The sequence below is a fragment of the Astatotilapia calliptera genome, chromosome 4, assembly GCF_964374335.1.
Source record: "Astatotilapia calliptera chromosome 4, fAstCal68.1, whole genome shotgun sequence".
NCBI classification, from domain to species: domain Eukaryota; kingdom Metazoa; phylum Chordata; class Actinopteri; order Cichliformes; family Cichlidae; genus Astatotilapia; species Astatotilapia calliptera.
The window spans coordinates 28,459,210-28,484,063 of NC_137425.1; the positions used below are offsets into that span (position 1 = coordinate 28,459,210).

The 24,854-nt window shown below is 39.5% G+C and overlaps 2 protein-coding genes and 1 long non-coding RNA gene across 5 annotated transcripts; 1 reads left to right on the forward strand and 2 right to left on the reverse strand.

Annotated features, from left to right (window-relative positions):
- Positions 1–910: 910 nt before the first annotated feature.
- swsap1 (SWIM-type zinc finger 7 associated protein 1) lies at positions 911–10,988 on the reverse strand. The gene is made up of 2 exons (XM_026165888.2): positions 10,427–10,988; positions 911–1,811 (listed from the first exon to the last, which is right to left on the reverse strand). The coding sequence occupies exons 1-2, from the start codon at positions 10,694–10,696 to the stop codon at positions 1,251–1,253; spliced, it is 831 nt and encodes a 276-aa protein (XP_026021673.2). The 5' UTR covers positions 10,697–10,988; the 3' UTR covers positions 911–1,250.
- On the reverse strand, positions 8,778–10,333 carry LOC145428596 (uncharacterized). The gene is made up of 2 exons (XR_013908896.1): positions 9,489–10,333; positions 8,778–9,403 (listed from the first exon to the last, which is right to left on the reverse strand). It is a non-coding gene; the product is annotated as an uncharacterized LOC145428596 (long non-coding RNA).
- On the forward strand, positions 10,959–16,836 carry znf653 (zinc finger protein 653). Of its 3 annotated transcripts, XR_003272277.2 has the most exons (11): positions 10,960–11,343; positions 11,774–11,814; positions 13,154–13,471; positions 13,579–14,105; positions 14,192–14,369; positions 15,378–15,462; positions 15,591–15,702; positions 15,781–15,895; positions 15,979–16,078; positions 16,292–16,676; positions 16,783–16,836. XR_003272277.2 is itself a non-coding variant. In XM_026165886.2 (10 exons), exons 1-10 carry the CDS (start codon positions 11,039–11,041, stop codon positions 16,467–16,469), a joined length of 1,959 nt encoding a protein of 652 aa, XP_026021671.1. In that variant the 5' UTR covers positions 10,960–11,038; the 3' UTR covers positions 16,470–16,836. The 3 variants fall into 3 exon arrangements, 2 of the variants coding, with proteins under 2 accessions (XP_080157138.1, XP_026021671.1); XM_026165886.2 differs by having other exon boundaries at positions 16,292–16,836; XM_080301012.1 differs by lacking the exon at positions 13,154–13,471 and having other exon boundaries at positions 10,959–11,343; positions 16,292–16,836.
- Positions 16,837–24,854: the final 8,018 nt, after the last annotated feature.

A 24,854-nucleotide genomic window follows, 5' to 3' on the forward strand; every position in this document is an offset into this window, starting at 1 on the left:
TCTGCAGTTATGAAAAAGCATGCCCTCTTTCAGTTAATGGAACCTCCATTGTATTATTGTAGGGTCTTTACCCCACAATATAAAGGGCCATGAGGCAATCTTGCTGTGATTTGACGCTATAAAAATATAATTGAATTGATCTGAGTTCTCGAGCTTTAAGTGACAGGTGTACTCAGTCTTTCTATACTGCTCCTGCATTTTGGCTTTGCTTTTGATAAGTAATATATATTTTTAATATGTTATTTGTAGGTGTTCATTTGAGGTTTTTTAAATTTTAAGAACTTTTGGATATTTTGGATCATATCCAAGTGTGAAACTCACTGTACTTGTACATAATAATACAGTTTTTGTTTTCTGTTTTTATCACAATTGTTTGAGAGGATGATCAAATCTGTAAATTGCTGCCATTTCCAAGAAAACCTTGGATCTTGAAGTAAAAGAAATCTAGTAACCACTACTAATGCAGGGCGTGGGGACATTTTAAGCCAATATCCATTTTCATCAATCACTCCAAAAAATTGATTTCCATACTTTTGCACATCCTTGTTTGATTTTGTTGCTCAATAACATCTAGCAACTGAAATTGTAGTTACTCTAAAAGCACGATTCTCAACACTGTTATTTTAGTCCAGCAAAGTGTGAAATGGCAGGAAAACAAATTTTATAGCGCAAAAACTGACAACTCGCTAGCTTTCAGTTAGTTTGCGAAAGCTTTTCTATAATAAAGTTGTCTTTTCCCCTACAAACAGGATCTAGCTCTTTACTAGGGGGAACTCCCCAATGTGTATTTCTTTATGCTTAAATATACATAATAAGAGAAACTTTTTCATTTTGTAATTTATTTGAATGTGATATCAGCTACTGAAGTCTCGAGTTTCACAAATTATGATAAAAGAAAGACAAACAGAAAAGCATTACACTGTGTGTTTATTGGAATTTACAATGTGTTTTAGAGACTTTTTGCTCTGTGTCATTTTGTCTTGTTATTAAGGCACTCTCAGCCAAAAATGTTGGAAAACCACTGTTTAGTTTAAGACATTCACATTCCTTAAACGTCTTTGTAAAGACTGTTAATGTTTTTGATTAACCTTCATGTCATTTAAAATTCAAACTCATTAAATATTGTACTGTTACAGCTGTTATGGTCCTTTTACCTGATATCTGAAAGGAAGAGCTTTTTCCCCCCATTTTTTGATAATCCTGTGACACTGTAATGTAGCTGTGACTACCGTCTCTACACAAAATTTCTCTCAGACCAACTTAAACTCCATTAAACCATCAGGAAAAATGAAGAGCTTCCACTCTTGGGCTACACCTGGCCTGTCGTTATAGTCTTCAGTAAAAGAAGGGTCTGTGATTCCTCTCCCAGAAAGGTAAATGTGCCACACTTCCTGTACAGCAGCTGCTGTAGCTTCATAGCTGCTGTCCTGGTCCAGAGTACAGCGTACCTGGAAATAGCGGTCAAGTACATCAAGGATAGGATCTGTTCCAGATGGATCCCCACCAGCGTTCACCTCCGACAAGAAAGAGGCAATAATGCGGCAGGGGGCTGAACTTGAACCCCGCTGTTTCAGGACTTGCGTGAGAAAGGCAGCAGTGTCACACAGCAGCGCAGCAATGTGCGCAGCGCAAGACCTCTCCCCAGGGTGAAATCCACTTTGGCTGCTGCCCCCAGGACCAGACAGGAAGCTCTCGAGTCTGTCGACTATGATGAGTGAAGGAGGTGTAGGGGACGTGTTGGTAGGCTCATGAAGGCTAGCCACCTGCTGGAGGAGTTCCTCCACTGTCCTGGGATAGGAAAACTTGATTTTCTTTGACAAAAAATATATAAATAAATAGATTATTAATAACAACAACAATAATAATAATGATAAATACATAAACACACAAAAAATGAAAAGCTAAATAAATCATGGTAGATTATTGATTTAACCACCTAATTTTATCACACCTAAAATACTTTTTAAATCTGGGGCTACAATTACATTTTTGTTTTAATTGCTGGGTAACTTTTCAGGCAATAATTGTTTTGACATTTTAATAATTGATCAGCAAATTATTATAGCATTGTTGCCTGTTTTGTATTATAATCATAACCTGCTCCATTTCATCTACAAAGGCTTAAAACACAATTATAATACTAGTGTTTTTTGCTTTATCCAGCTCCACGTGACACGTGGTAATAAATGCTCAATTGTTCAATTACTTGTGATTACATGTGAGTTTCTAATTTTCTAACTGCAATCAAAGATATTGATATAACAGATATTAACAAGTCAGTGACCAGTTAAAATTATGCACCATATCCATGGTTGTAAAAGTGTATTAAATTATTATGTGCTTTGATTGAGCCGTACAGTAATTGTAACCATGGCAGTGGCTGGTGTCTTTCTGCTGTGTTGCAACCCTAAACCACTTTCAACCTAAACTAGACCTCAGTTATTTCTTATAATATTTATTTGTTTCCCTGACCCAAAAAAGGTTAACAGATAACAATAAAACGGGAGTTAAAAAAAGAGGGGTATCACATCTGCTCAAATGTCATTTTAAACACTTACAAATGTCTGTAACGTTTATATATTCATATCATAAAACGTAAATAGCATTCACGGATTGGATGATCTGCAACTAAATGACTAAATAATTAAATAAAATGCAAGCACCTATGTTGGAAGATGAAAAAACTTCCATGACAACAACCCTCAAAACACTAACACACAAGGCACCTGGGCCCTGTTTCAGGAAGCCGGTTTGGAAAACTCAGAGTGAAAAACGACACTCACGGTTGAGTAACCCCGAACTGTCCAACTCGGAATATTCGGTTTCAGAAAGGCTGATAACAATTAGTTCAGTCAACGCGGAGTTGCTTTAACCCCAAGTGAAGCGCGCGGACGAGGATACATAAAGCCCTGATAAGCGGAGCACAGATTAAGCGAGTCACCATGGAGACGGAGGGAAAGAAGGCGCGGTCAATGTATTTCACAGCGCTTGAGGCCGAAATTCTGATGGCAGCATATGCCGATAACATGCAAATTCCGCGGAAAAAAGTAACACAGCCACAGCTGCAAAAGCATGCATGGCAAAACATAGCCGACAGAGTCAATGCGTGAGTGTTAATTTAAACATTGATCGAGGGATTTCCACCCATTTAACACGTTATTTTATCATATGTTATTTTATTTGTTATTTTATACATTTTATTTTGTGACGTGATGTGAGCGCAGGTGCAACCCAACAGGCCCCAAACGTGCCTGGCAGCAAGTAAAAATGAAATATAAAAATATAGTCCAAACAGGTAAGGTGTAATTGTATTATGAGCCATAGTGCTTGGTCTGTTTGTCCCATGTAAATCAATTGCAGTTAGAGGCTACATTAATTTTCTGTCTGTAAGCACTTATTGAAACTAGAAAGTGCATTTTCTGAAGAAACTGCAGTGTGAATGCTTGAATCTGAATGTATGCACTGAAATGAATTAATTGCTGAATTTTGAGTTAAAAATATTGAATGAGATAAAAAAAAACCAAAAAAAAAAACCGAATTTAACCTGAAAACAAAGGTGCTTGAACTGCTAAAAGCTGAAGGTTACACAGAAGAAGAAGTTGGAAAAAAACTGAAAATGTTTTAAATGTAAATTAGAAAACCCTAAGAAATGAGAAAAGAACATTTAGAGTCAGAAAACATCTGAATGAATATTAAAAGGTCATATTCTTTGAATCACTGAATGACTAAAATGTGATCCCTCCACTTTGACCCACACAGTTTAAAAAGTTTACATCTCTGAGCTTTGAAAGACAAGATGTTGGAAAAAGAACAACGATGGCGACGTTTTGAGGGTAAAATGATGGCTTTAACACTGTGGACACAGCAGCAGTTGAAAGAGAAGTGTTTAAGATGAATCTTGGCAGAGTGGCAGAGAGAGCTCGTTAAGCAGGCAGGTGTGAGCCTGGTTGCTATAGTGACCGCACCCAGTGGCTCCATACACACGTACACAGACATGCACCTCACTTTTGCTGCTTAAAATGAACAGAAAAGTCAGGGCGAAACAAATCGTTCCCAAATGAAAAGTAAAAGTCGTATTGACAAAATTCTTTCACTGTGAGCGACAGCAATGTCTAGTCTACCAAATTCTCAGTTTTCATGTCTGTGGAGTTTATTATATGGACGTGGTGACAGTGGAAAGACACCATGCTCTTCTGATTTTCAAACGAACCTTCTGAGCCATTTTAACATTAGAGTCTATGGAAGAGTTGGAGGGAGGAGGCTGTGCATTGGTGACATTTATGAAAGAACCATAACACCTAGTACAATAGTAAACACATTGGATGAAAGAGGACAGCGATGGCTACGTTTTGAGGGTAAAATCATACCTGTAGAGCAAACGCTGCAGACACAGCAGCAGTTTTAAAAAAGATTTTAAGATTAATTTTTTTGCTCCTCTCACTCTAGCAGTTGAGCTGTCTCACTCTAGCCCCAACATTCCGTCCCATACACACCCATTATAAATTTTGAAATGGGTGAAAAAACATCATGAAACTTAAACTGGAACTGAAGAAAAAGTATAATAGATATTGAAAAGATAAATACAAGTTGAATAGTTGAATGTCTTGTCTTCGTTTTAAAGTTTGAATGGTGGCTCTATGTCAATGTATGTGGAAGTAGTAAGAGTTTAAAAATGAGTAAGTTGAATGAGAATTTGAAGGGTCTCCCCATTGAAATACATTATAAATTTTTGTTGAATAAAGTTGAATAAAATTAAAAATATAAATGTTAAAAATGAGAAAAATAGAAGCAGTCATGTCCAAAATAATAGGAATCTAACGATGTTTGAATGGTTTTTCTAAGTTGAACGGTTTTGAAGGAGTTAGATGCCAAAAAACGTACGGAATATGGAATAATAATAAAGATTCGAACTAGAAAGTGCATTTTCTGAAGAAACTGCAGTGTGAATGCTTGAATCTGAATGTATGCACTGAAATGAATTAATTACTGAATTTAAGTTAAAAATCTTGAATGAGATTAAAAAAAACCCCGAATTTAACCTGAAAACAAAAGTGCTGAACTGCTAAAAGCTGAAGGTTACACAGAAGAAGAAGTTGGAAAAAAACTGAAAATGTTTTAAATGTAAATTAGAAAACCTAAGAAATGAGAAAAGAACATTTAGAGTCAGAAAACATCTGAATGAATATTAAAAGTTCATATTCTTTGAATCACTGAATGACTCAAATGTGATCCCTCCACTTTGATCCACACAGTTTAAAAAGTTTAAATGCCTGAGCTTTGAAAGACACGGTGTTGGAAAGAGAACAATAATGGCGACAATTTGAGGGTAAAATGATGGCTGTAACACTGTGGACACAGCAGCAGTTGAAAGAGAAGTGCTTAAGATGAATCTTGGTACAGTGGCAGGCAGAGCTCGTTAAGCAGGCAGGTGTGAGCCTGGTTGCTATAGTGACCGCACCCAATGGCTCCATACACACGTACACAGACATGCGCCTCACTTTTGCTCCTTAAAATGAACAGAAAAGTCAGGCCGAAACAAATCGTTCCCATATGAAAAGTACAAGTCGTATTGACGAAATTCTTTCACCGTGAGCGACAGCAGCTTCTAGTCTACTGAATTCTCAGTTTTCATGCCTGTGGAGTTTATTATATGGACGTGGTGACAGTGTAAAGACACCATGCTCTTCTGATTTTCAAACGAACCTTCTGAGCCGTTTTAACATTAGAGTCTATGGAAGAGTTGGAGGGAGGAGGCTGTGCATTGGTGACATTTATGAAAGAACCATAACACCTAGTACAATAGTAAACACATTGGATGAAAGAGGACAGCCATGGCTACGTTTTGAGGGTAAAATCATACCTGTAGAGCAAACGCTGCAGACACAGCAGCAGTTTTAAAAAAGATTTTAAGATTAATTTTTTTGCTCCTCTCACTCTAGCAGTTGAGCTGCCTCACTCTAGCCCCAACATTCCGTCCCATACACACCCATTATAAACTCTGAAACGGGTGAAAAAACATCATGAAACTTAAACTGGAACTGAAGAAAAAGTATAATAGATATTGAAAAGATAAATACAAGTTCAATAGTTGAATGTCTTGTCTTCGTTTTAAAGTTTGAATGGTGGCTCTATGTCAACGTATGTGGAAGTAGTAAGAGTTTAAAAATGAGTAAGTTGAATGAGAATTTGAAGGGTCTCCCCATTGAAATACATTATAAATTTTTGTTGAATAAATTTGAATAAAATTAAAAATATAAATGTTAGAAATGAGAAAAATAGAAGCAGTCATGTCCAAAATAATAGGAATCTAACGGTGTTTGAATGGTTTTTCTAAGTTGAACGGTTTTGAAGGAGTTAGATGCCAAAAAACGTACGGAAGATGATATAATAACTAGAAAGTGCATTTTCTGAAGAAACTGCAGTGTGAATGCTTGAATCTGAATGTATGCACTGAAATGAATTAATTGCTGAATTTTGAGTTAAAAATATTGAATGAGATAAAAAAAAAAACCAAAAAAAAAAACCGAATTTAACCTGAAAACAAAGGTGCTTGAACTGCTAAAAGCTGAAGGTTACACAGAAGAAGAAGTTGGAAAAAAACTGAAAATGTTTTAAATGTAAATTAGAAAACCCTAAGAAATGAGAAAAGAACATTTAGAGTCAGAAAACATCTGAATGAATATTAAAAGGTCATATTCTTTGAATCACTGAATGACTAAAATGTGATCCCTCCACTTGGACCCACACAGTTTAAAAAGTTTACATCTCTGAGCTTTGAAAGACAAGATGTTGGAAAAAGAACAACGATGGCGACGTTTTGAGGGTAAAATGATGGCTTTAACACTGTGGACACAGCAGCAGTTGAAAGAGAAGTGTTTAAGATGAATCTTGGCAGAGTGGCAGAGAGAGCTCGTTAAGCAGGCAGGTGTGAGCCTGGTTGCTATAGTGACCGCACCCAGTGGCTCCATACACACGTACACAGACATGCACCTCACTTTTGCTGCTTAAAATGAACAGAAAAGTCAGGCCGAAACAAATCGTTCCCAAATGAAAAGTAAAAGTCGTATTGACAAAATTCTTTCACTGTGAGCGACAGCAATGTCTAGTCTACCAAATTCTCAGTTTTCATGTCTGTGGAGTTTATTATATGGACGTGGTGACAGTGGAAAGACACCATGCTCTTCTGATTTTCAAACGAACCTTCTGAGCCATTTTAACATTAGAGTCTATGGAAGAGTTGGAGGGAGGAGGCTGTGCATTGGTGACATTTATGAAAGAACCATAACACCTAGTACAATAGTAAACACATTGGATGAAAGAGGACAGCGATGGCTACGTTTTGAGGGTAAAATCATACCTGTAGAGCAAACGCTGCAGACACAGCAGCAGTTTTAAAAAAGATTTTAAGATTAATTTTTTTGCTCCTCTCACTCTAGCAGTTGAGCTGTCTCACTCTAGCCCCAACATTCCGTCCCATACACACCCATTATAAATTTTGAAATGGGTGAAAAAACATCATGAAACTTAAACTGGAACTGAAGAAAAAGTATAATAGATATTGAAAAGATAAATACAAGTTGAATAGTTGAATGTCTTGTCTTCGTTTTAAAGTTTGAATGGTGGCTCTATGTCAATGTATGTGGAAGTAGTAAGAGTTTAAAAATGAGTAAGTTGAATGAGAATTTGAAGGGTCTCCCCATTGAAATACATGGGAAATTTTTGTTGAATAAAGTTGAATAAAATTAAAAATATAAATGTTAAAAATGAGAAAAATAGAAGCAGTCATGTCCAAAATAATAGGAATCTAACGATGTTTGAATGGTTTTTCTAAGTTGAACGGTTTTGAAGGAGTTAGATGCCAAAAAACGTACGGAATATGGAATAATAATAAAGATTCGAATAACAATACTGTGAATGCTTTTCAAGCATTCACACTAATAAAGATTAGAAGAACAATACTGTGAATGCTTTTCAAGCATTCACACTAATAACAATACTGTGAATGCTTTTCAAGCATTCACACTAATTATCTGAGCACATTACAAGTACATATTTGCTTACTCTGTATGCTCAAATGTGGCCCGTTATAGCCAACAGAAAAAAAGCGGAGGCCCGAAAAACAGGTGGGGGTCCTCCACCACCACCACCACTCACAGAGGCTGAGCAGTTGGCCCTCAGCCAAAACAGTGGGCGCCCTGTGGCCGAAGGCATCTCTGCGGGGACATCCTCTGAGGCAATAAGCCCGCAAGACACAAGTGCCTACATAGGGGGTAAATTCAAAATAATACATGATGTGCATACATCCTTTCTTCCCAGTCACCTTTGCAGTGCTACTCATTCATTTGATAAACTCTTTACCATAATGGATTATTTTGTAGTGAAGTTATTTTCCTACTGATTTTGCCTTCCCTCAGTCTTGGTTGTCTTTGAGAGCATAATGACAATGAAGTGTAAGGTGCTTGGTATGTTTGTTAATTGCCATTTGGTCCCTTGTAAGTTATAAGTGACCTGTATAAACCTCATATTCTATCAGTTGATGGTGATGGTGTACTGCATCTGGTGCAGCCTCCTGTTGAGCCAGACCAACATGCAGTTGTGAGTAATACTCCACAGATTATATGAGTTTACAGTAGAACAGCAATGTTGTTTATTTCTTTACTACAGGAAAATAATGAAGAAACATTGACAGCTGTTACAGAGGAGGAAGCAACAGAGACACTTTATGAGGTTTACATCTTTTAATACTTTGTGTACAGGAAACACAGGTGACCAATAAAGCCAGTTGAACAAAAAATCTGTTTATTCTTCTTTCAACATGTTGAGGTGATGGGTCAAAAGAAATGATTGTGACATATGGTGTCTCTGACTGCTCTTCCATCTTGTATGTCCGTGGGAGGGTCAGGATGTTCATGGTTTGGATCACTGCTGTTTGGTTCAGAAGGACAGTGTTCTCCTCTAATTGTGGCAATGTTGTGAAGAATCACACATGCCACAATAATGTCACATGCCCTTTCTGGGGTGACCCTGAGCCTTTGCAGGCACTGGAACCGGGCCTTAAGCATTCCGATAGTCATTTCAACTCTGGCTCTTGTCCTGCAATGAGCCAGATTATATCGCTGCTGTGGGCCCGGTTCAGGGTCAGGGTAAGGGGTAAGCAAATAGGGTAAACATGGATACCCCCTATCACCAAGCAAGTAGCCAGTGAACTCTCCTAAGACAGAAGGATACACTTCAGTTCAAATGTCCCTGAAGCAATTGGTCTTTATATATTTTAAAGTATTTTCAACTCACCATGTCCAAATTTTGTGCTCAGTGTACATTCACGGAATATTTGTGAGTCATGGACAGAGCCTGGCCACTTGGCTTCCACATTTGTGATAATGTTGGCAGCATCACATATGATCTTCACAGTGCAGAGAACACAAATTAGCATCCATTACTATAATGAAATAATTTGTTAGTTTGACATGCTACAGGGAACTATGTACCTGTACATTAATGCTGTGGAAAGACTTCCTGTTCACATAGTCTCCTTCATTTACTGAAGGAGCAATAATTGGAATGTGAGTGCCATCTATACAGCCAATCAAGCCTGGGAACCCTGAAAATAAATGTAAAATTTAAGTAGTAGTTCAAGTATCACCACATCATAAATTAAGTTTTGGTCATCCTGATACCTGCAATTTTGTGGCATCCCTCTTTGATAAATCTTGTGGGTCTGTGACCGGGGAACACCACAAACGAGTGCAGGAGACGTTTCAGTGCAACTGTAACATTCCTGACTGCCCGACAGACGGTAGCCTTGGAAACGTGCTCAGCGTCACCAATATTATACAGAAAGCTCCCGTTTGCAAGAAACCGAAGTGCAATACAAATAATATGCAATGAACTGAGAGCATGTCCGCGATGTGTCACATGCGTAATATATGGCCTGAGGATGTTATTCAAATAAATTATAGATTGTGCTGAGAAACGGTAACGTTCGCACAGAAAATCATCAGGAAATGATAAAATGTCCAAACGCGCTCTGATCACTCTCTCCCGGCGGAGAGCTCTGCGGAGAATTTGGGCTTCACGATCTACTGGCTCTTCAAGGAAGTGGCACGCCATGTCCGACACTTCCTACTGTCAGGTTTCCGACAAAGGGGCGGAGACAGTCAGGGTTAGTTGTAGTAAACCTGCTAGGGGGCAGGTTAGCTTCACGGCGTGTGTCGTCATAGTGACTCACTCAGGCTGCAGCTGAACTCGCTTTGTGAAACCGAAAACCCAGAGTTTTCGTTAACTCACGGTATACTTACTCAGTTTTTCCACTAAACCGGCTTCCTGAAACAGGGCCCTGGGCTACTAAAATGTTGTTTATCACGAGTAGTGAAAAAAACAAGCTTTTGCGAATTTGGGTACAGTTTAAACATAAAACGACCCCTACCTTTAGACTTTCTGGGCTCAGGTTGGGAACACATCTCTGCAGAGACGGTGGAAGGCTCTGGATCTGAGTCTGGGTAAAGAACATCACTTTTATGCCCATCTCCGCGGCAGCTGTGACGGAAGCCAAAAGCAGCACGGAGCGGCTGAGGCTGTGGTCTCCGACCACCAGGGTGCTGCAGGTCGTTGGTGACGGAGTAATAACTTTGACGTCCTTCTTTAAATCGGATTGTGACATAAACGTCCGAAAAACGAGCGACAAAATATCAGCCATGTGTCACAATCCCACAATCAACGCTTTACTAACCAAAAATGATGCTCTGGCTCAAGCTTCCCGCGTTTGTTTACATGGTGCACGATGGTGTTCGTGCTACTGTAGTCCGGATGCAACGCATTGTGTCCATTGTAACGTTCCGCTCGGTCCACACGGTTCATATTTCTATTAGCATTTCACCGATGTCTTCGCCTAGCTTAAAAGGAAAAACTAGATATTGCCAACGCAAAGTTTATGAATCTATAGCGCGAGGAAGACGAGCTCAAAATGCATTGATATCAGTGTTTCCTGCGAGTCCTTACACAACTTCCGGCATGTCGGATAATCAAAGCATCAGCTGTTATGGCCAAGATGGCGCATCAGCTGGCAGAAGTGGAGGCTCCCCTGGACACAAACCAAGCCGGGGAGCAAGGAAAGGGTGTTTTGAGGCGCTGTAGGGGGCGACCCAGGCTCACAGACTCCGACCGAGCGCAGAGGCGGCTGGAATCCAGAAAGAAGTACGATGTCAGGAGGGTGTACCTCGGAGAGTCGCACAAGCTGTGGAGTGATCTCCGCAGGCGGACCGGTCTGAGCGACGCCGGGCTGGCAGAATATCTCATCCTACTCAACTCCACCTATGGAGAAAAATACCAGCAGAAATACTGCGGGTAGGAATGTGCTGCAGACACGTTATCTAATCAGAGTGGTATATTGACTAGCTGTTTTCTTCTGTCAGACATTGCTCTTCACATTTGTGCTAGTTTTAATCTTAAAGGGCACTTACTGTTATAACTGGACTCCACGAGGGTATATTTTCATAATTCACTGTTCAAAAATAATCTTTGTTTATGTCCTAGTTCACTGTTCATTCTCACTCCCCCTCCCCTTAAGCCAACTCTTTCCTGATTTGCTGCATATAGCAAACGGAAGGTTTGAAATAAATGTTGCAATTTGTAACATCATATTTAATACGAGTACCCACCATTGTAACAGTATGATAAAAAGCAAGCAAAAGCACAATAGTTCAACTTTAGATAAGTACTGTTTGTTTGTTGTGACTAATCTGTTTTTTCCAAATGATGTGTTTCTGTGTTGCAGGAAGAAGATTGCCCCAGAAGTCTCGGCAAAACAGAAAAGAGGTGTGTGGAGCCATTATTACATGGAAATATTTCCAAATTAAGCACGTAGGGTTTGAGGTTGGGAATGAAGTCTGTTTAAAGCGGCTCAGTTATTTGGTGTATCAAACTGGAGCTTGCCTAAATGTTTTCTAGACAAAAGTGCTTGCATCAAGTTAAATACACAGACAATAAAGATCCAAAATTTCACAAAGATCCAGAAGAACAGTTTTGAGGTTATAACTTAAAATGAGTATTGTATTACACATTTGTCATTATTTTTTAAGCAGTGTGTGAGTATTTATTTACTTATTCAACATAAAACTTGAGTACAGTGCCACATCCCAACACAAATCCCTATCCTAAAGCGGATATGCATGAAATGTTTCTCATAATGTTTAAGTGTGAATGCAAATGTTACTGCATTTTCTAATGTTTTATAACTAAAAATCAAGTTTTCAACATTATCAACATGTTATGAAAAATGAAAAAATAAAAATAGTATTAATTACATAATTGTATGTGAAATGTAATCAAAGCAGTCAAACAACTAGAACTTCTTTAAATTTTGGCTGGTCTCCTTTTCAAGGGGATTGATCTCTTTGTGCACCTCTTTTAGTGCTGCTACTATTCTTAGATCACACCGTAGGTGTCTTGTTCTGCACGCTTGCACCCTCCATCTTCAAATTATCCATCTACTTCAAACCTGTGGCATAGAGCAAACAGTCATATCTGTGTCAGACTGATCAGACGTTCACCAGTCATTAGAGCCAAGTCTGCAACTCAGAAGACACTTTCAAACATTGGAAGATGTCTTCCATGTCAAAGCCTGAGAAGCATGCTCATTTCTGTGGTGCTGCATGGAGAAATCCTTCAATAATCAGAAATCAGGATATTTCCTGATCTGTGGCACTTTGGCACTTGTTGTGCCATCATGCTGCTTAGGGCAATATTGTTCTTCACTACCTGCAGTACTTGCCTCATTTGCATCCCTGCTTCACCAAAGTGAACTTGTACTTGAAGCATTGCTTCAGTGGAGGAGATCTAGTGCAAGAGTTATGTTAGACCAGGACTTCCATGGAGTGATCTAAAATAGGCAGCATTTCTGCAAAAAGAAAGGTCACCTTGAAGCCAACTGTGACCAAATTTAAATCTTTTTGCTTTATGGATGTTTACACTGACTCAACATTTATTCTTCTTTGCTAAGGAATCAACTTTCATGTACGCTATTACTGCACGTGTTGAGTCTTAGTTGATATGTGGTTAATCTCATTCTATAAACTGTTTATCCAACAAAAATTAATCTGCCATTCATCATCCATCTCATATGCCCCCCACCCTGCACCCCGGCATATACGCTCAGGCAGGAAGCAATGTGTGTCCAGCCTCCAGAGCCTGGTGTGTTGGTACCAGCAGCACTCGCACTCTTGCCCACACGAGCCCCAGCTTAGAGCTCTAGAGACCCAGTCCAACTTCTCCACCACTGCAGTCTGGCAATGTGAAGGCAACCACTCGTTTGTGCAATACCTTTTCTCACCTCTGGGGGAGGCAAGTGACTCTGAGCATGAGGAGGGAGTGAACAGGGACAGCGATGGAGAGTGTGCAGTCAAAACAGACGTGTCTGTAGCAAAAAACATAGTAAGCCGGAAGAGAAGGAAGGAGGCTCACAGACAGTTGAAAGGTGTGTAGAATCGTACTGTAAGTGTTTGTTTTGTTGTGTAGACTTCAGTAAATCCTACATTTCTTAATGACCAACTTGCCCTTTTATTAATCATTTTCTTTTTGTAGACGTGGGAGAAAATGTGGATGTTTCTGAGGAACATCAGGAAGCTGTAAGCCAGGTAGAAGAGGTTGTAGTTCCAACCCCTGAAGCCAGCGTACTGGCCTCTTCCAAGGATGCGCCGCTGACAGGGCAGCCTATCTGGGAAGTGGAGATGGTGCGACAGCAAGGCTCCCTCACAGCGGCTTTTCACTCCGTCCCCACAGAGGAAGAGGAGGAGACTGAAGATCTGAGGCAAGGTAAGGATGGAGGGGAAGAAGAACGCCTCACAGAAGAGGAAGTCAGGACTGTTAGGCACGATTACGAGTGCGTTATGACGGCATCCTTAGCTGATGAACTTGACAAGTCTGATGAGGACTTGGTGCTGTCGCAGAGCCTGAGTGGCTCAGTGCGCCTGAGTGCTCAGACAGAACTGTCAGTCCCACCGACCATGCAGGTCCAAGAGCAGAGCGAACTGTTTGAGCCTCAGACTCTGCAAACGGTGGTGACCGGCTGTGAGATTCCTGACCAGAGGACGGCTTTGGAGGGCTCACAGGTAGGTAAACGAGTATCTCACAGAAATAAGACTGCAGGAGGAGTGTGTTACTCTTTTTCATAAACTACATTTCCCATCGTTCCTAGTTAATTATCATCACTGGCCCCAGCTACGAAGCCCTGGCATCCGAGGGAATCCAACTCAACATGGGAGGCGGAAATGTGGAGGAAGTCACCTGCACCGTCATTGGGGGCGTCACCTACAACCAGGTGTGCACGGCTGACTCGAAAATCAGAACAGCAGAGGATGAGGACTCCATGACAGGTGCGCTACTTTGGAACTCGAAATTTCTGGACTTTGAGATGAAATGTTCCTATATCTGTCAGTCTTTTGATGATCATTTGATACTCAAAGTGTTCAGTCTTATTGTAATAAATAAAGCATAATTAAAATTATCTGATGTTTTATGTTTGAAATGTAACATTTGTTGCTAAAAAATGAGCATAAAAGCTCTGAAGAAGTTTTGAAGTTGTAAGTTGTTGTAAGTTCCTAATAAAAACACAGCAATTAAATATTAAAATATTCAACTGTGCGCATCTTGAAAACTGTAAGCATTTTGTGAAAGTTTAGGTTCTATTAGGAATCACATCCATTCTGGGAATGATTTCCACTTTTAAAAGATGCTTACAGTAATCGGCTTCACTAAGTCTGCTGGCTGACTCTGTGAGAGACTGTCACATGTCCATAACTGACATCACTGGACATGCAATAAAGTGCCTCTTTTTGTTTTGGGTTTATTTAGTGTCAGCAAACTCCAGAGAAGTATATTTATATAGATTTGAATCATACCTGTTTCATGTAAACATCCCGTCCATTGATTTCCATGTGAATAAAACACAGAACTTGAATGTTATGATATGTTCGTGCTACTGAGATGTGTCAATTCAAGTTATATAAGCATATATTTGATTATGTTTATATAAATTTATATAAATTCATGCCAGTGTATATATGTCTAAATCACATGCATTTTAGCGCCACTGCTCGCAGTGGGCATGAACTTTGTAAAACAGGAAGTTCTAGATTACCTGTGTGAATCCCTTTTGCTCTCCTGCAACATGCAGCACCAGTCTGATAGTTTCTGACTAAATCCAGCCAACACCTAATACCAAGAAAGAGTAGCTGAGTGTAATGTGCACTGATTTGCATTTTGTTTTCTTTACACTTTGGATATTGACTTAAATGATTTGAATTTTCTTCCCAGCACTCAGATTTGACTAATGGGAGTCTTAATGTTTTCTCTAAAAGAATTTACTTGTCGTTTCCCTGCAGGTATGACTGACAAACAACTGCTGCAGCCCAGTGTTGACACTTTGGAGCTGGGCAGTGACAGACAGCTGCAGAGGAGTCTGAGCAGGTTTGAGACTCACGTACTCAACATCATCTTAAAAGCAAATAGAGAATGCCATTGTCATCAGGTCACTGTTTTAAGTTGGTCTCCTTAGTGTGCCGCTCAGTCCACTGTGCCCCTTTTTGCAATGTCAGGTCAAAGAGAAGCAGACGAGGCCCGGTGATCGAGGCTGATGGGATGCTCAAGATGTTCCACTGTCCGTACGAGGGTTGCAGTCAAGTCTATGTAGCAATTAGCAGCTTTCAGGTAAAGTTAATTAGTCGTGCTCTACATTTGAGCTTTTTCTGTTTCTACACGCGAGCTCTAAATGTCTGCTCTCTGTAGAATCACGTGAACCTAGTTCACAGGAAAGGAAGGACAAAGGTTTGCCCCCACCCTGGCTGTGGAAAGAAATTCTACCTGTCGAACCATCTGCATCGCCACATGATCATCCATTCTGGTGAGTTCGCAAAAGACACCCCTGTGTATTGCCTGCGTGTTATCCGCATATACTTCCAAATGTAAACATGAATCTTCCTACAGGCGTTAGAGATTTTATCTGTGAGACTTGTGGAAAGTCATTTAAACGCAAAAATCACCTGGAGGTTCACAGGCGGACGCACACAGGAGAAACACCACTCCAGTAAGTTACTAATGCTTCAAACAGATCCTATTGTTACTCTTTTTAGTAATTAAACACTGAGAAGTTCAGATCACTGTTGCTTTATATTGGAATTAAAATGTGGAGCAATTGTTGAGTCACTAGTCTCTCTGGGAGCTAAATTTATTACATGGCCCCAAATATTAACATTCTCACATACATCTTGTCACCCACGTCATCGTCATCATCTGTCAGATGTGAAATCTGTGGCTACCAGTGTCGCCAGCGCGCATCCCTGAACTGGCACATGAAGAAACACACTCCAGAGGCCCACTACAACTTCACCTGTGAGTTCTGTGACAAGAGGTTCGAGAAGCTGGACAGTGTCAAATTCCACAAGTTAAAGAGTCACCCAGACAAGCAGGCAACCTGAGGTGCATAAGCATTACTGGCTGGACACCTCCGAGACCAAAGGAAGTCTTCCAGTGAAGAGAGAGACTTTGCCGCGTCTGTATTGCCTTGCACGTCCAGGGCGATGAACATCAGCCGTGTTCTTACAGGCTGAGGATGAAGGCAGGAGTGATTTGGACTAACAGCTGTGCAGGACGCATGCTGTGTCAGAGGCTAATTTCCTCATTTGGTAAAGAGTGATTCCTAAATATTTCAAGCAACTGTTCACATACCAGACTTGGCAAAATCAGTCAGAATTAATTTGATATGTTTTCTGTTTTTGTTTTGTTTTTCAGGACAATTTCCGATATTAAAAAAGAAGAAGTGATTAAACATAGCTGTAAACATTAGCAAGGCTCGTTAACTAGCTTGCTAGTAACTGTTGCTTTCTGAGCTGGTTGTGCTTTGTTACATGTTCATTTTTATTTGGGGTTACAGATTAAGTAAAAGACCCGGTCACATTCATGACCAGCCCACACACCGTGTAGTATTTCCCCACTCTGTGGGAACCAATTCAGAATGCTTCTAGATCTGAGATTTGGCTAATTATTTTCAGCAACCATATTTGTTCCCTCTGGCGTGAGCAGACAGTCGTGTAATAGTAAATGTTTTTGTAGGCTCTGGAAAGTGTCCTGCAGTTACATAAAGGGCATATTGAAAACATACAAAAAAAATGTATTTTTTCATGTGTAACCATGAAGATCTCTGTTTCCTTAAACAATTCAGTTCAGTTTCATTTATACAATGCTAAATCCCAAAAGCTGTCACCTTAAGGTGCTTTAAATAGTAAAGTCAATATAAAGTCCAGCAATCCGACGACCCCATATAAGCAAGCACTTTGCAAAAGTGGGAAGGAAAAACTCTGTTTTAACAGGACGAAACCTCCAGCAGAACCAGGCTCAGGGAGGGGCAGCCAGCTTTAACTGGTTGTGGGTGAGTGGGAAACAGGACAAAAGACACTAATGGCATAGAGCTAAAAGGTCAAAGTAGTGCATCACGGGAAGCCTCCTGGAGCTTAGGTTTATCACAGCTTAACTAAGGGATGGTTCATTGTGACGAGCCCTAGTTTATAAGCTTTATGAAAAAGGAAAATTTGGGTTGCTCTGGACAAAAATACTTCATTGGTTTCTCGGCTTTGCCCGTTAAAAAGCAAGATCCTCAGCTGATTTTAATATAGCTAAACTCAAATTTGCAGTCCTTTTCCGAAGCACCATTGCTACGTTTGAATCGATCCCTGGAAGTCTCATTCTGACCACTTACATCTGTGCTCCTGGTAAAATCGACTTTCGTGTCAAAATGACTAAGAAAGTACTTTCAGTTCCTTTGGTATTTTCCAAGTTGATGAATCTGCAGGTTTTAATGTAGCACAGATATTATGTGAGCTTGGTGCAACTCTAGCATATATCTTGCCTTGGGAGCAGTACCAGGACTACAGTAGCTTTGGACCACCTGAGGCTGGGTTTGTGTCTCCTCCTGGAGTTGATTTAGTGATCTTTTGCACATAAGATGAATGTGCTAGCCACAACACCATGGACTCACTAGACTGACCTATGAGTCATAACTGTTAAGGAGACCTGTATCTCTGTCTGTGACCTGGAAAACAAACGACCATTTTCAGTTTTCTTTGTCATTTACAAGTTAGAGTTTAAAGTCCTGAGCCATCTGATTAGTTGGAAATGGCCTCCTCAAACACAGCAACTATTGTTTGCTCTCTGTCAGTGCAGTAAAATTCAAATTTTTATCCATCCTGACAAAGTTAATTCACAACCCTTCTACTTGCTTCATTTGGCTTCCTGCTTATGCGCCAAAACTAAATTCAAATTGGAAGAGAGTGGTTTTGGCACGTTTGCAGAGAGGAGCGATTTGCTTTTTATGGGCAGAATCACAGAACTGATCGATCCAGGTAACATACCTGGTCTGTAGGTTGTGTCTGTCTACACTGCATGTACAAATTCAAATGTAGGCTTTTCTGTTTTAGTCACTCAAGGCGACTGTTAGCTGCGTTGCTCGGGAGAGCAGTATTTATTTGACAGAGTCCAATGGGAAAGCTTGTGAGATTGATGTGACAGTTTCTCAGGAAAATTCACCTTTGTCTTCTTGTCCTGTGATATTTTTTTTTGTATTTTTATTTTATTTTTTTAAGAAAATGCACTTTTTCTTCTCTTCTGTCACTTTGGCTAACTGGTGAATCAGTAAAAAATATGTCACCATGACTCATGTTTGTGCCATTTCTTTCTTTTTTCTTAATGACACCTATTTGACACATGATTAATATGCAGGCTGTTTGTGCCTGTTACATAATGCAACCCAGGGTGTGTGTATGTGTGTGTTTTTGAGTGGGTGTGCATAAGGAATAAGCAACATCATGAAAACCATGCAGATGACACCTAGTTATGAAATCTTTTCACAGGATCTGGACCCTGTGAGTCAGAAGAATATTGAACATTAGAAAATGGTTTCAGTAAAACGTTTAGCTTGGGGCACATTAGAATCCTCCTGGTCACATTAAAATATTGAGATGAGATGCTTAGGAAAGAAATTACATGTTTTCCAAGTGAAATATGAGGTCATCCAATAGGCTACCAAGATTTATTTAGTCTTCACATCTGCTGCGCCTTAACTCAACATTTTTCTAGTGTTTTTGATCTATTCTTCTTTCTTTAACAATTTTGAGTGAGTGGATTTTGACCCTCTTTGATCTTTTTTTTATTAGCTTGTGTGATTTTCAAGTAAAACAAAAGTCACAGTGTAAGCAACATGAGGCCAAAGTCTCAGGAGCAGTCACCTTGCTGAGTACTAACTTTCCATTTATTTAAAGTAAACCTATTATGCTTTCATATACAGAAACCAGTTTGAGGTGATTTAAACTTTGTTACGTTGTGTGTTAGCAGCCATCAGAAGTTTGGGTGCGCTGTGGCCATAAATGGGTGGACACGGTCAGCAACAATACTCAGGTTAGGCTGTGAAGTTTAAACAGTTCTCAATTAGTGTTAATTTGCCAAGAAGCTATCCTTATAGCACCACCAGCGTGAACTGCTGATGCAGCAGAAATCAAAACTCATGAGACCAAAACCTTTGGAAAGGAAGTACAGGACATGGCAAACAGCAACAACTGGAAAGGGAAATAAAAATACCCCCCACTCACAGATGAACAGTTTCCATCCACTCTATAAGCACAAACACATCATAAACAGACACCTTAGTAGGACTACCAAATGTAGTGATGAAGATTTTGTAATGAAGGACAGAATATATTTGATGTGTGTATGCGTACAAACAAAGCTCTATTTAAATGTCAAGAAGCAGTCCTATTGTTCTGAGAAATATCACAGAGAATAGCCGCTCTGCTGATGCTTGTGCAAACTGGCACTCCCTCAGTACGTCATCATGGTAAACAACTTCTTTCACATTATAATAGAAAAGCACTGTCCCATATTTTCCCTGCCTCTTTCATAGGTGGCCTGCCCTGCTCGGATGGAATAATCGGGTGCCCCAATTGAGCACGAGACACAGATCGTTTTGTTTTTCTTTTGTTTGTTGGTCCAATTGGGAAAAAGCTCATATCACTTTGGTATAAAAATCACTGTTAATTATTAGTGAGCTGACAGTTAATTGAATTTCTGCAAATGGTCATTTCAGTTTTAACAAACAAGTTTGGGTCTTAGGAGGTTAAAGCAAGTTAAACTCTTTGTTGATTCTAAAGTTTGTATATGATTCAAGACATAATAAATTATCTTGACCTTACCAGGTCTTAAAATTAGGTAAATACAACGTCAGATGAACAACAGCATGTGTGTTATTCTATTTAACAAAACCTAATCCAGCGGCAGAGTGGGGAACGTATACTTCATGATTCAATAGCTTGTAGAATAACCTTCAGCAGCAATAACTGAGCAGTTTGTAATGAGGTGTTTGAGCTGATATGCTGTGTTTGGTTTTCTCCAAATATGGCGCTGTGCATTATAGCCAGTCATCCCCACTTTGGTCTCGTCAGTCCAAAGGATTTGTTCAGATGCAGCTTTGCAAACCTAAACGGTGTTTGTTCGTTTTATAAACAAGTCACACCTTTTCACTCTGTTCCTAATTATACTGTCATCAGCTTTAACATTTAACATGCTAACTAAGGCCTGTAGAGTCTGAGAGATAACCTTTGTTTTTGTTTTTTGTTTTGTTTTGTTTTGTTTTGTTTTGTTTTGGGGTTTTTTTGGGGGGGGGAGGGGTGTCTTTTTTTGACAGTTTTTCTGAGCATTGCACAGTCTGATGTTTGGAAGATATTGATACGATATTGTGTTAACACACATGTGAAAGCTGCAGAGCAGCAAACAACTGCCAGAACTCCTGCTTTTATAGAGGTGCTCACACTCGCTGATGATCAGTTAAGCAACTGCATTTGATTATCAGCACCTGGTCGGTACTTACCCTTTTAATTCCTATGGAAGCTGTAAGGGTGTGCTTTGTTTTTCCACACACTGCTACCGCATTTTAGCTCACTTTTGTTAAATAACTAACGACACAGCACTGTAATGTGTTGCTGTATTTACTTTTATGCGAATCATTTTGTATTTTGTACATATTCATGTTGTTTTCTTTGTTCTTTTTAAGTGTACTTTAAGAAGTTTGTGATGCAGTAAATATCAGATACGGGTAACATGACAAATGTTCAGTTTATAAAGGAGTAGGTAATGGATGATACTAGGTTCTAATTTATAAATAATCGGGTATGAATAACTTGAGTTTACTATATAATATTATACTGCAGTATATTTCTAACTAACTAGGCAGTTCATTCTGTTTCTCTTATTTCTCTTCTTTAACACATTTTTTCTAATGACAACCTGAAAGAAAGGAAGACTTGAAATTAGAGGTCAAGTGTGTGGCATGATCTTTGGATGCCAACTACATAGTGGGATATTTAGACATGTCATTTAGTAGTATCATTTCCAAAGTCTTGCCAATACAAACAACGGCAGCAGAATTCAAAGCAAAGTTTTAAATATAAAAAAGACATTCTCTCAACATTTGACCTTATTTGACCTTGAAGAAGAGGTCAAAGGTCAAAGGAATATTATATTTATAATCCCTATATATCACTCTCTATTTGTCTATATATTGTCAATACAAGCAATGGCAGTGCTAAACATAGTTTTAGAAAGCTTTATGTAGTATTGTTGTCACTAACCGTCAGATTAATCTACCGGCCTTTGAGAAAAGGTCAAAGGCCAGATGTGACATGATTTTTTTTCAATCTAAATTCTAAATAAATTATTTTTCTTTTTTTTTGTTCATGTTTTTGTCTGACAGCAGAACATAAAAACATTGACTACAGGAATAGTTATCCCCATACAGTCACGTCTCTGTCCTGTTTTTTGAATAGTACTTAAAAAACCATAACGCACAAAAGTGAAAACAAAATCACAAACAAACAAACATTTAAAAAAGTAAAAACAGAGTATTTATAAACTTAGCTTGAGCTTGACCTCTGGGTATACTAAACGTTTACATCCAATACAAAATACATATCACAATATCTGTCTAAACAGACCTATCCTCTATGTAGTGCAAGAAGGGACCCCAGACCTGATCAAAGATATCTTCTCTCCTCTAAGTTACCTGTTCATATATAGCCATTTTTTTCAGTCCATTCCTTAAAGCAGCAAGAGTTAGATGACGTCCAGTGTCCCATTATTATCCTGCACCTTGTTATGGTGGCCAGACGCACCCACAGCTTCTGTCTTCCAGATAGATTCATGCTATCTGGTAACAGACTCAGGACACACAAAGCGGGAGACTTCGAGAGATCAAATTGAAAAGGACCTTTCAAAAGGTTAATGATCCCATCGCACATGTGGACATTTTTTTCACATGCATACAGCATATGAACTAAAGTCCCAGCTTCTTTCTGACACTTCCAGCAGGTGTCTTTGTCAACTAAATTCAGTCTGAATAGTTTGCTAGGGGTCCAATAGCTTCTGTGGAGTAATTTGTACTGGATACGCTGTGATTGCGTGTGGCATGAGCAACCATACCAACATATAACCAGCTTCTTCCAACTGTCCTCTGAAATCTGGATTCCCAAATCTCTCTCCCAGCCCAGCTTCAGCCCCTCTAGACAGGCGATTGTGCCTCTCTGAAGATCCCACAGAATTTAGACGGTTTGGTTACCAAATAAATCCCCCAACTTAATTCCTGCACTAGCCTACGTGAACGGTTTCTTACCAATTAATAATTTCTTATTATACCAAATAGAGGCTCTAGAGGTAAGATAAGGATTGGTATTAATGAACTGGTGAGCTCTAAACCAAGTCTCTTGTTTAAAAGCCAGTACTGGTCTTCCCCTGTGAGAGAAAAAGGCCTCTAAAGATGTTTGAGTCACTAGGCTTTCCTCAGTCACTACCCAGCATGAGTTATTTATCTTAGCTAATTGGGAGAGAGAAAACGCATAACCAGTCCATCTTGGATAGTGCTAATCCACCACTATCTTTGACAGCATGTACTTTGGACCAAAGAAAGACTGTTTTTGCCTGCGCACACATACCCCCCCACAACTGTATTATAAAGCTTGAAGAGGTTGTGTGGAAACATTATAGGTAACTTAAACAGATTATACTGGAGCTTTGGGGAAACAATCATCTTTACTCCATCTTTTCCTCCAAGCGGGAGATTCTGTTCAGTTTCATTAAGAGACTCAATTCCACCTTTCACTGCGTTCATGTCATGAGCTGTCAGTTCCAGAATAGATCTTATGCAAGTCAACTCAGCAGCCACATTATCTTTGGATGAACTCCTAACGTCAGCTCCATCTAGTGACTCAGCTATTCTGGATAACGAAGTAGCCTGAGAATTGTTGGCTTTCCCTTTGCGAGGTACTCGGCCGGGTATGTGTGAAATAATGACTTTTCTAACTCATTCCACTGCAATTGCAGGACCTAGACCAAAAAAAAAAAAATCAATGGACTTTAACTTATTTTTTTCCGAGAGTTTGGGAGGAATACGAGCTTTGCTCCGACTTAAGCTGCCATCCTGGGCCGGCGTACCACGTGACCCTCATCTAAAGTCTTTCTATATGTTGACAGTACACACAACACTTTTCAGAATAATATTTTCTAAATGATAAGGCCTTTTTTTTACTCATGAATCATTAAGTTAACCTTAAAGACTTTGGTGAATGTAAAGCAAATTTTGCAGCTGGCAGAATGACACACACACACACGCTACATGACCTCCTCTGCGGAGGTAATAAACAGCAAGTGAATTCAGACACAGACCACGGTCTCTGGGTTCACAGCATGTGATATATCCCACCTGCCTCTTTATTCCAAATTAGAACATTATCATAGCCATCTAAGTAATGGATGAGCGCCGGTACTTGCAGAGAACTGTGTGAAACTTTAAAGCTAAAGATATTCTTTACACAACTAAATTATGATCTTTCAGAGAAATATGACTTAAACCAGAGTAGTGCATATCCCTTAATCCCAATGACACATTCCTGTGTGGAATAAAACTTCATCAGTGGTCTTCCAACCTACATTGAGATCTGACAGGAAAATAAAAAATATTATTGTCTGAAGATCAATAGCAACTTTCACCAGTTCTGATTCTGTGATATGATGTGCTGTATGCCCCGACTGCAAGGAGGTACAGGTAATTTGCAAAAGCTTTTTCAAGGATTTCAGGGTTAGGCTGGATCGTTGGATCGATGACGTATCGTTGAGTAAAATTGCTGGATCGAGAATACACATATGACACCCTATTTGATAAGCTGAGTTCAGTGATTGGAAATGAGCCAGAGAAACCTTTGGAAAGGATGATTTTAGATTTGCATCTTTCCATTTGATTTCATATTTTCTTTAAAGCACATGCGTGTAAAGTGTACCATGGGGCCTTGCTTCCTTTGGTCCATGACCTTTTCAGGGGTGAGCTTATTTGCTTGTGTGTTTTTTTTGTTTGTAATGTATTACTTACATCATGTTGAAGTTAAACTCTCAGACCTATGTATATAGATACATCTGAAACCATATTAGACATTTTCTTTTGTGTAGAGAAAAAAAAAACATTTACAGTTTTCAGTAACTTTAAGATCAGCCTGTGGTTATTGCAAATTATTACAACTGGTCACATAATTAGGCCATATTTACATGCTGTGCTCAAATTAACACCTTGAAACAGAGCAAATGTTGAATGGTGCTTTGACCATGCACAGGTGATCTTTATCCCTCCCTCATTTCCCTCCTCCCTCCCTCCCTCCCTTGGGAGCTACAAAGCTAGATCCATGGTGATGTGCTATTACTCAGCTGCTTCGGTCACACCCACCTTGTGCCCTCCCCTCCCTTCACTCTGCTTATAATCAGCCAACAGCCCAAAAATA

Bases quoted from the DNA above. Each gene is read 5' to 3' on its own strand.
- swsap1 (XM_026165888.2), bottom strand. From the start codon at position 10,696: ATGGCTGATATTTTGTCGCTCGTTTTTCGGACGTTTATGTCACAATCC. The intron at 1,812-10,426 runs GTAGGGGTCGTT...TTTTTGTCAAAG, and splicing joins TGAGCCCAGAAAGTCTAAAG to AAAATCAAGTTTTCCTATCC.
- znf653 (XM_026165886.2), top strand. From the start codon at position 11,039: ATGGCCAAGATGGCGCATCAGCTGGCAGAAGTGGAGGCTCCCCTGGAC. The intron at 14,106-14,191 runs GTAGGTAAACGA...CATCGTTCCTAG, and splicing joins CGGCTTTGGAGGGCTCACAG to TTAATTATCATCACTGGCCC. The intron at 15,703-15,780 runs GTAAAGTTAATT...TGCTCTCTGTAG, and splicing joins TAGCAATTAGCAGCTTTCAG to AATCACGTGAACCTAGTTCA.